The following is a 10259-nucleotide window of genomic DNA, read 5'->3' as shown; positions in this document are numbered from 1 at the left end:
GCTGCTACCCTGCCGGGGGTCCGGCCCTTGGCCGCTGCTGGGGGCTGCAGCGGGGATAATAGCGCGGGGACCTGGAAGGAGGGGGGCTCTCTGGTCCTCGGGCGGGGTGACGGGGTGTCTCCGGTCCCCAGGGGTGGCACTTGCAGAGGGTCCCCGTGCAGAGCAGGGTCCCCATGCCCCATACTCGGTCCTCACGCAGGGTCGCTGCGTTTCCACGACCCATAGAGAGTCCCCATGCGGGGTCCCTGGTCCCCAAGGAGGGTCCCTGCAGAGGGAGTCCCCCCCCGCCATCCACAGCTGCCCCAGGCAGAGCTGTGTGCCCCGCAGTGTCCGGCTGCAGGGGTCTCTGCCTGAGCAGGGAGCACAGTTACCATTCATCTCTGCTTTTTTGTTGTTTGGGTTTTTTTTTCCTCTTCTCTAAATTCCCAGCTCACACGATCACGTAGGAGAGACGACAGCACACTGCATGGATGGGTTGTGAGCTTCCTCCCCAGCTCACCCCTGGCTTTCTGAGACCCTCATCCCCCAGCAGACCCCACTCTGGGGTGTTTTCTCCCACGTTCAGCTCTGCACATCAGGGCTGCTCCTTGGCAGAGAAGCGGACTTGGCCGCCTGCCTCCTTCCTGTATCTCAGCAGGGTGAGTCAGTGCCTCGCCGTCCCCAGCGCCAGCTCTGCCCGCAGGCTGGTCACTGCCAAGCCGGGACGGGGGGGCATCCCCTCAGCCCTTTTCTCTGCCTGAAAGGGAGTTTCCAGTGTCTGTGGTGTGTCCCGCCTGCCCCGTTCTCAGTGTGTTTCTCTCACTGTCTGGATGACTAAAGATAACTGGATATTGTTTGTGTCCCAGCTCTGTTTTTGGCTACTGTTGCTTTCCTGTCCCCCCCAAGCCTTCTGGGATATCCTGCTGCCAAAAACTACTTTGTGCTGGGGATCGGGTACCTGCACCCTGTGCACTTGCCCTTAGCTGCTGGCTTCAGCTCACATGGTGGTTACGAGGGATGAACTTTGTCCACTTGAATGTTTAACCATATCCAAAAAGCACCTTCAGTCCTGCATGTTCGTTTCCACCTGAGCATGCGTTACCACCACAGTGGCCTGGGCCTGGAGGACTTGGGGAAACCAAGCTGGTGGAGCAAGAGGAGGGTCCCATGGGCTCTGAGAATCTGCAAGAGCAAATCTCTGCTGGGTACCTGCTGGCTCTGGCTTGCTCACAACTCTGTGTGTTGTGGCACAGCCTTCGGGCAGCAGCAGCCATTTACTGCTGACCTCCTGCCCTGCCCTGCCCTTCCCTGCCCTGCCAGCCAGCGGGGAGTTGAGGAGGCAGGGCCAGGGAATTAGCTCAGGTCTCAGCTATGTGACATGTCTGTGTTGACTGGCACTGGTCACTACTGTGAGGTGTGGAGACTGTTTCTGGGCACAGGAATCCCCTGGAGCACCCCGAGTTCCCCAGGGCTTCCTGGGGCTCGAGTCCCTGCTGCGGGGATGGTGCTTGTGGGTGCTGCCTGCACAGAGTGACACACACCCAGGCTACTGCTGCTGTGGCCTCTGTCCTGCCTTGCTGGGAGGGGGTTGGAAAAGCAGTGATATCATCAGCACCAGCATGGAGCCTGACTCATCCCGGCTCTTCAGCACAAGTCGTGCCACTCAGCCAGGCACACATTTTATTCCAATTAAAACAACACAGGCAAGCCAGCTACACATAATGATTTTTTTGCTTCTGGCCAAGCGTGCCTGCCCCTGGCCAGAAGGTGAGAGGGGATAGAGGTGACACTGAAGTCGGTGGAGTCTCCACTACTGGTAGGAAGTCCTAAGAATAAGCCCTGCCAGATACCTGGAGGGTCTGCCTCGGCCGCTGCAGCATCCCTGCCTCCGTTGTGCCTCCAGAGCAGGCTGATGGCACTGTCTTGTGTCAACAGCCCTTGCCCTGACCGCAATTCCCAGGTCCCTGGGAGGTGTCCCCTGGAGAGCCGGGTCACAAGCCCAGGTAGGAATGATGCCTCTTCTCTTCACGACACAAGAGTTCAGCTCCTGCCAAAAGTCCCCAGGGGAACCAGCATCAAAGTGCATCCATCATCAGGAGAAAATGTAATGTGACTTGTTTCTCCTGCCCTTCCTGCTCAGGTTTCTCACATCTATTAGAGGTCTGGAGGTGAGTCAGGGAGCTGGGGGGCGAGAATGGAGCTGGGGAGGAGTTGACTGCTAAGGGAAAGGTGAGCCTGTGCCAGGCAGGTGAATCACTTGCTGGTGAAAATAGATCTTATTCTCTACGAGGTGTGCGTGGATGGGGCTGGGAGTGAGCCACAGCTTGACTTGATCAGTAAATTGTGAAGTCAAGAGAGACAAAGCTGCTTTCCCAGGAAACAAAGCAATACATTGCAAGGGAGCAGCCCACAGCAGGCAAGGCTCCAGCAACCCGTGGTCCTGCGGCTCCCTTAAAAGGGGTGATTTTAGCCTGGGACAGCGGGGAGACAGAAAAGCCATAAACACCCTCAGAGGAATGTGGCTGCTGAGAAACCAGCATCTCCGCAGGGCCAGGGAGGGGAGGCGAGTCAGGGGGACCTGGGCTGTGCTGAGGTGCCGCCTGGCAGGGGTTCGCAGCATGGCTCCATGCCAGGAGCCCGCTGGCTCCTTGGCCATGCCCTGCCCCGAGGGAGGGAGCCCAGTTCCTACACTAGCGGTCCCTGTGAGGTGCTGGGGGAGGCTCCTGCCAAGCCTCGGGGGTGTCACGTCCCCATGTCCTCAGGCTCCACACCATGCAGACATCCCCGACAGCCAGCTGCTGGCACGGGAGCTGTTAGAGTTGGGAGGTCGTGTGGGGGCAGCAGGACACCCAGCCGTGGGCGAAGAAGGATCATTCCTGGAGCACCTTGGCAGACACCTGAACAGAGTGAGGAGAGGTCCCACATCAGACTGGGGCATGCTGTCTGCTGTCTGCTCTCACCTGCTTGCCCTGCAGTTTAGGCAGGCTGGCTCATTCCCAGACGCACCAGCAGCCATGCTCAGACATGGTGTTTTCCCCCAGTAAACCCACCAGCCTCGCTGGGACCTGCAGCTTGCTTTTACCCTCCCGCATAAGTAGAGGTGACTGAGGCCATGCAGCAGAGCAATTCACCTGCTCTGGCCCTCCCTGGTCACTGACCTCATCCACTGAAGGAGCAGGGCCAGCCTGGCCTCGAGAAATGGTACCAATCCAGCCATGAGGAGGCCAGGAGCTGCTCAGGGCTGGCTGGTCCTGCTCTGCAGTAACATCTTCAGGGGCTTTTTAGTTGCTTTGGGTAACAAGAGCTGTGGAAGCGCAAAGGATGGTTGCTTGTATTGGTGACTGCCATGTACCCTGCGTGTTTGGGCAGGGTGGACAGAGGTCCCCAGCTCCCCTAGTGTTCCCTTTTCCCCATAGGACAGTACTTTACACACCTGCCTGTCCTGGTCCCCAAGGTAGACTCAAAGGAAGGTGAAGCTGGTGTGCAGGCTCCTCCAGATGCCCTGCACCAGGCAGGGGCTGAGGTGCAGCTCCACACTTGCTGTGCACCCCAGTAAATCCTCCACCTGCAGCTCCTCCACCCTCTTCTGCTGGACACTGGGCAGTGCCGTCAGGGACCCCCGCTGGAAATGGGGCAGTGTGAAGGCCATGCTGGCCACCGGCAGCACCAGGGACTAGAGTTTGCCGGCACGGGATGGGGCTTTGCACTGCCAATACATGACTGCGGGGCAGAGCAGCTGGGACTAGACCAATGCATAGGACGGTCCCGTGGGATAGAGCATGCTGGAGGCAGAAAGGTGAGTAAGGATGGGTGTGGGCATCATGAGAACGTCCCTTGTGGTGGCAGGTGGCATCATCTCATCCTGCCCTTGCAGGGAAGCAGCCCTGGGAGGTGGCTGCAGAGGGGAAGTGCTGGCTGAAGGCAGAGCTGGGGCGGGGGGGCTCTGTGGGGCTGCCTGGGCTGGTTCTCTCCTGCAGGCTGGTTTTCTCCCTGCCCAGCTCAGTCATACCCACTGCCAATCCAGGGGCAGGCAGTCCATAATACACCTGTGCCTGCGTAATACAGGCTGCGGGGAGCCCCCCACCCAACTGTCTCCCTCCAAGGCTCAGCCCCTGCTGGTGCCATGGGGCTGTCTGGAGAGCAGTGCCCTGGCAGGGCCACCACTATCCCCAGCCCTCTGGCCTGTCTGCCTGTGTCTCCCTGCAGAGTGATGTCCAGGCCACAGTGTGCAGGCATCTCCAGGCTCCGTGATAGTTTTGTGAGGAGCCCTCGGGGTTGAAGGTGCCCCAGCCCCTTCCACAGGCAGCCGCAGTGCCCGGATGCTGCCCACAGCCCATTGCTGCCCCACTGGCAGTTCCTGCCATGCTGTCAGCATCTCTTGCATGCCCTGGCAGAGTGCGTCTTGCTTGTGGCTGCTGGATCCCCACAGGATCCACTGGCTTTGCCCAGCTGGCCAAGACCCAGACAGCCCTGGGCAGCACGTGAGCGGCTGCCTGCTGTCTCCCGGGCAGGCAGGGCTGGCAGAGGGTGGCTTGCATGGCACTGCCAGAGCCTGGCTGCCCTCGGCTGCCCTCGGCCGGGAGGGGTTTCCTCTCCATCAGCTCCTGCTTCTTCGGGGGCAGGATGAGCAGTCCCATGTAGGCTCTGCTCTCCCTGCTGTCCGTGTCCTGGGGCATTGCGTAGGCCGTGGGCAGGTCCCAGCAATGTTGCTTCACCTGTCCAGCCCTGAGAGCAGCAGCATCTAGGAGAGCACCGAGAAGAGAGTTACAGGGGACGTGGAACAGTGGCTGGCCAGGTCAGACAGGAGCACCAGGAGACAGAATGGCTGCAAGGAGAAGGGGTCGAACCCCCTTGTAGAGAGTTATAGCAAGGCAGGGACAGAGGAGAGCTTGCAGCCATGGCTGCTCCCTGCAGCCATGGGAGGGGGGATGAAGCTGTGGTGTCTCAGGAAGGCCCGGGCTGCTGCAGAGGTTTGCTGGGTGCTACATTACCCATCTGGCTGTTTAAGCTTCAGCTGCTCTTCCCACCACCCCTGCAGGTTTCGCCTCCTGTCTCTTTGCAACGAGCTCCTGGCCCCCGGCTGCCCTACAGGTGCTCCCCACAACAGGGAAACCCCACCGGCTGTTTTTACTGCCACAGGGGCTTCAAATGCAGTGAGGGTTAGTGCTGGAGCCCTGTCATGCAGGATGATCCTTTCTGCCATAATCATGACTTTTTTACCCTCATTAGCTTTAAAACTCCATTGGCCTTAGCGGAAAGGCAGCATGAAACAGCCCCGAGCAGGGCTGTGCCATGGCTCCACTCTGCAGCACTGTCCTGGTTGTGCAGAACCAGCCCTTCAATGGGATCTGCAACCTCCCTGCTTGTCTGTGGGGATCTCTGAAGAGAGAGACCCCTTCCCCATGGGACAGAAGCTCTGCGTGCTTGGCCCTGGCAAAGCCTAGAGCAGGGATGGCCATCCTGAGCATTCAAATCCATGCAAAGCCACGCTCCCAAGCCTGCCAAAGAGAAGATGGCATTGCCTCTCCCTCCTGCCTTCCAAGTTCGGGGCTTTCCCTTAATGCACGTTATTCTCTTCCACAGAGGATGGACACCCCATTGCCTCCCACTCAGTGAGAGAGCAGCTGAGCCATGTGGTCCCAGCACTCTGCCCCACACCTGGAGCCCCCCACCAGCATGTCCAGACCATTCCCTCCTGGGCAAGGGGTCAGTGCAGCCCGTACCTCCTTGCTGGGCTGAGCCAGAGGGTGCAGAAGCTTGCCCTGTCTCCCACGCTGCACTGCAGGCACCAAGCACCAGTGGAGGTCACCCTGTGGGGCGGTGTGGGAGGCTGCTTGCACATGTGCTCCTGCTCTCCCCGCCGCTTCTCCAAGCAGCCACAGGAGATGAGAGGGGAGCCCACCCATGTACTGCCACAGCCCTGTACCCCAGGAAACTGGAGCCTGTGAAGTGGGAAGAGGGTCTAGGGGTCAGAAGTGGCTGGGGACACCGGAGGCTGGGGGGCTCCAGCCCTCACCAGGATGATCCCACTAGTGCTGTCACATCAGCAGGACAGAGGGTGGCCCTGGGAAACTGGTCATGGGGACAGTGCTGTGTGAGTGCTGGGCATCCCAGTGAGGTCTCATCCCCGTGGCCATCCCAGCAGCCTGGGGTCCTGAGACCCCCTGGCCCTGTTCACCAACAGGGGAGATGGGAGGAGGAGCAGAAATGAAACTGCCTTCTCCAGCCCCTGACCTTTAAGGCACACGCTCTGTCTCTGTTTTGTAGTTAAACACTGCTGGGTGAAAAAGCCTTCCCTGGCTTGGCAAAGTGCTGCTGATAGTCTTGTCAGTACCATGAGCAGGGGACTCTGTCAGGGAAGCACATCAAAACAGTGATGTGGGACAGGCTGCCAGAGTGGGGGGAAGCGTGGCTGGCAGCAAGCACCCCAGCAAGGTCCTATAGCCTCAGCTTGAAGGCGCCAAGATGTGTCCAGAGCCGTGCTGAGGACGAGACAGGACTGTGAGAGATGCCTGGGGCCAGAAGCACCTCGGAGGATGAGAGAAGGTGCTGACCCACCCTTCAATGCAGGGACAACCACGAACTCCTGCCACCTGCTGCTTGCCAGCCTGTGAGCCCTGCCCCAGGGCCAGCTGGGTTTTCCTCCCCTCCGAGAGCAGCAGGAAGGTGATGCCATTGGGAGCATCTTTTGCTCCCCTGGGGAGCAAAAGGGGACCCTGGGGCTGGGATCAGCTGGAGTGCTCCCCCCTCCACCTCTGCAGTGAATGCACTCGCTGGCCTTTCCTCCCCCCACCCCAAGAACCATCGACCATTGGGAGTCACTGCGGCCACATCCCAGGGCGAGAGGTGCTGGGGGAGCTGGGGCAAGTGGGGAGGGAGGGGGAACATCCAGTAGGAAAATGCCAGCAGAGATGGAGGATGGCAGCATGAGGGGGTGACCCACACCAGAGCACCTCAAGAGGAATGTGTCCCGTGGGGAGGATTCAGGGCACAGAGAGTTCATGGAGGACTCGCCTGTGAGAGGGACGCCTCGTGGAGCAGAGCAATGCTTCCCACCCCGGTAGGAAAGAGCAGCAGACTGACTGAAAATGCCCATTGCCTTCCTCCTGCCGTGACAGTGGGACAAGGACACAGAGATATCAGGAACAAAACTGGGCCCGGGAAGACAGGAGAGCTGGAGGGAGGTGTTATTGCACTGCGGTAACACTTCTCACTGTCCCACTCTGACTGTTATGTGCTGGGTTTGTTAGTGTTTGAATTAAAGTGAGGCTTTTTTTTTCTTCCCCTAACGGATTCGTCTATTGTCCATGACCATAATGGGTGAGTCACCCCTCTCTGTCCTTCTCTCCGTTCTTGAGCCTTTTGATTGCTTTTCTCCTTCCCAGCGCTGCGGGGAAGAGGTGAGCCAAGGGCTGCGTGGCGCTCAGTTGCTGCGTGGCGCTCAGTTGCCCTCTGGGCTCAAAGCACGAGAGCTGGCTGGCAGCAGGGTGCCAGAAAGAGCAGGACTCCCTGCGAGGGAGTGGGGTTTCCCTTGGGGGTGAGAAGCAGAAACAGCCCCAGCTTAGTCCTGCAGCCACCCTGGGCTGGGAGCGCTCAGGGACAACCTTCGGGCAGCAGAGCTGGGCTGGGGGATGGACCCACGGCCGGGCTGAGGCCCTGCCATGAAACCGCTCAGGGATGGGCGCTGGGGCAAGGGGGTACAAGGGATCTGCTCGTGACGCAGCTCTGCAGACTCCTTGAAGAACCAGTGATGGTGGCAGGACTGCGCCCAGCGCCCTCTTCAGTCAGTCCTATAGTTCAGCCATTCACTTCTATATTTCAGCACAGAAGTGTGTCTAATTTATCTCAAGGGCTCACGTAAAAATTCCCCCGTGTTGCCCATGAAGCTGCAGCACCTTAAGATGTTCTCACCCCTCTGCACAGCTGGCCCTGCAGCTCTGATGTCAGAGCCGTGGGATGTCACGGCCCATGTTCCAGCTGTGGGTTCCAGTGCCTGACAATGGGCACAACCCAAGCAGCCCTCTGCCCTGCCAGCAGCCCCTCTGCCCTGCTCCCAGCCCAGACCTTCTCCCCTGATCCCAGCTCCTCCGTCCCCGCCCGGGTGCTGCCATCTTGGTGGCACCCAAAGAAGAGAAGGCACCTGTGCTGCCGGAGCTGCAGGTGTACTCCACAGAGGTTGGCACCCTGACACTGCCTGGGCAGTGCAGGGATGGTGTGAGGTGGGGACCCCGCTCTGGGGAGCTCTGGGGGCCAGGAGCTTGGCTTGCACTTGGCTGCCAACCCTGCAAGGCCTGGGCTGGGAGAAGCCCTTCTGGGCCGCTCATCCCCTGTGGAAATCAAGCCTCCCTGCCCAGGGGGACACATCCTCGGGGCAGTCCAGGGCGCCTGCCCGGGGCTTGTGCCGGAGGGATGCTCGCCAGGCACAGCTGGGCTCTGCCTGGAGCCTGAGCCAGTGCCTCCTCTGCCCCTTTCCAGGCTACACCATGAGAGCTGTGCCCTGCCTGCAGAGCAGCACCGAGGGCAAGAGCTGCATGCACAGAGTAAGGAGCTTCTGAGCGCCGGGAGAGGCGCGGGGACAGGGTTTGCACGTGGTGGGGCAGGGGTCTGTGCCCGGCGCCCCACGGGGCAGGGAGCAGGGCCTCTCACCTCTGTCCTTTCTCCTCCTGCAGATCATTGCCGCTTCCCAAGCTGCTGAAGCACCAGCAGCACAAGTTCCGCCGGCTGCAGGCGCTCATTCATCTGGACATGTGGGTGCTGGTGGCCAAGGAGCCGCCCAGCCTCCAGCCACTCCTCTGGGGCTGTGCCCAGCGCCCTATTGCCCCACGGCTCTCCTCGGGCGGCGAGAGGGGGCAGGGGTGCCGAGCCCCCTGTCCCACAGCTCCGCTCAGCTGGCCGGGGCACCACCAATGGACTTTTCTGCTTGGCTTTCGACTTAGGGTCTGGAACCTTGTGCTGGAGGCTGTGGGAACACCAGCCAGCAGCAGGGAAGAGGCCGAGGAGATGGAAGTGGAGGAGGAGATGGACAGGGAGGTGGAAATGGAGATCGACCCTCCAGCAGCAGCCCAGGCACATGCTCTCCATTCTCTGCCTGCAGTGGGGGGGGAGCAGGTGGGCCCCGCTGCAGGGACACAGCGCTCGGTCCCCTCGTTCTGGTGGCACAACCGCTACCACCGCACTGCCCTGAGCACCCGTCCGCTTTGGGAAGCGAGCGAATCCTTAGCGCTGGGCAACCAAAGTCTAAGCCAAGCCCAGCCAGAGCTTAGCGCTGGTGGCAGAGTCCCGCTCTCTCCAGCAGCATGTCCCAGGGCTGTGGCAAATATCGTGACTATCAACAGTCTACCTGAAACTATCTTGCTGCTTTTTTTTCTTGCAGGGCACTTGAACACGCTGGCAGGGCTGAAGGGAAGTTGCATATAAGATGTATATATAGCTATGTAGTTTATTTTGTTAGCCATTGTTTTGTAAATGGATTTATTTATGGTTTTCAGCCCCAGGCTCTCTTTGCATTTGTCTTGGTTCTAGGCTGCGTTGACAGGATTGTGGTTTCCACTTGCTTTGGGTTTCTGGGGCTGGAGGTGTCTGGGGGTGCTGGCACGGCTGCCCCAGGGACAGGGGGTACTTGTGCACAGAGCGCGTCCCACTGACGGCGCTCATGGCACTGGGCACCAGTGGGGTTCATGGGCTGCTGGAGAGTGGTGTCCCCGAGAGCAAAGCTGTCACCAGCAAAGAGTTAGTTCTGATGTGTCATGGCCAGTAGTGACGCCATCAAAGGAGCCAGGAGACTCTCTGCTTCCCTTCCTGCTGGAGGAAAAGAAAAAGGACTTGTGGGGCAAAAGCCAGGATCTGGCTGTAGAGATGTAAAATCCCAACTCATCCCCCGGGTGCCATGAGAGCCTTGAGGAAGGCTGGTGCCGGGATGAGCGGAGGTTTTCCAGCTGTCAGTGCCCATGTTTGCAGCTTTGAAGTCGTGCCCGCTCGGGGCTTTGCTTCACGTCCTGCATTGCTTTCCCCTGGGCCGTTGCCGGAGACTAAACCCGAGGCAAAGGGATCCTCGTCCTGCCCGGATTGCTGCTGCCGGCCCCGACCCCGCGCGGGGGGTGACGCGCGGAGTGGGCAGCGCAGCCAGCAGGGGGGAGGGTGCTGGTGACAGGGTGCCGTGGGTGCGGGGGGTGCAAGGCTCTTTGGATGTGGGGTGCAGCGGTGGGGAGCGCTGGGTGCTGGCAGGGAGTCCCGGGGGGTGCCGTGCTGCGAGCTCCAGGGGTTGAGGGGCCAAGGGGCCG

General features: G+C 60.2%; 1 protein-coding gene and 1 long non-coding RNA gene across 2 annotated transcripts in view; both read left to right on the top strand.

The window, feature by feature from the left end:
• LOC113487480 overlaps positions 1 to 2467 on the top strand; it is a 10365-nt gene extending 7898 nt beyond the window's left edge. Inside the window, exons 5-6 of the long non-coding RNA XR_003399800.1 lie at positions 430 to 638; positions 2017 to 2467. This is a non-coding gene — a long non-coding RNA (uncharacterized LOC113487480). The remainder of the gene's footprint in view (positions 1 to 429; positions 639 to 2016) is intronic.
• A 1291-nt stretch (positions 2468 to 3758) lies between these two features.
• Positions 3759 to 10259, top strand: part of LOC113487652 — a 12109-nt gene continuing 5608 nt past the window's right edge. The window contains exons 1-3 of the mRNA XM_026862339.1: positions 3759 to 3775; positions 8649 to 8834; positions 8916 to 9087. Of these exons, the coding sequence (XP_026718140.1) occupies positions 3759 to 3775; positions 8649 to 8834; positions 8916 to 9087 (375 nt within the window). The remainder of the gene's footprint in view (positions 3776 to 8648; positions 8835 to 8915; positions 9088 to 10259) is intronic.

This window comes from Athene cunicularia (assembly GCF_003259725.1).
Source record: "Athene cunicularia isolate RWA chromosome 20 unlocalized genomic scaffold, athCun1 chr20_part1, whole genome shotgun sequence".
In the NCBI taxonomy this organism is placed as follows: domain Eukaryota; kingdom Metazoa; phylum Chordata; class Aves; order Strigiformes; family Strigidae; genus Athene; species Athene cunicularia.
This window is presented reverse-complemented; position numbering and strand designations above follow the sequence as displayed.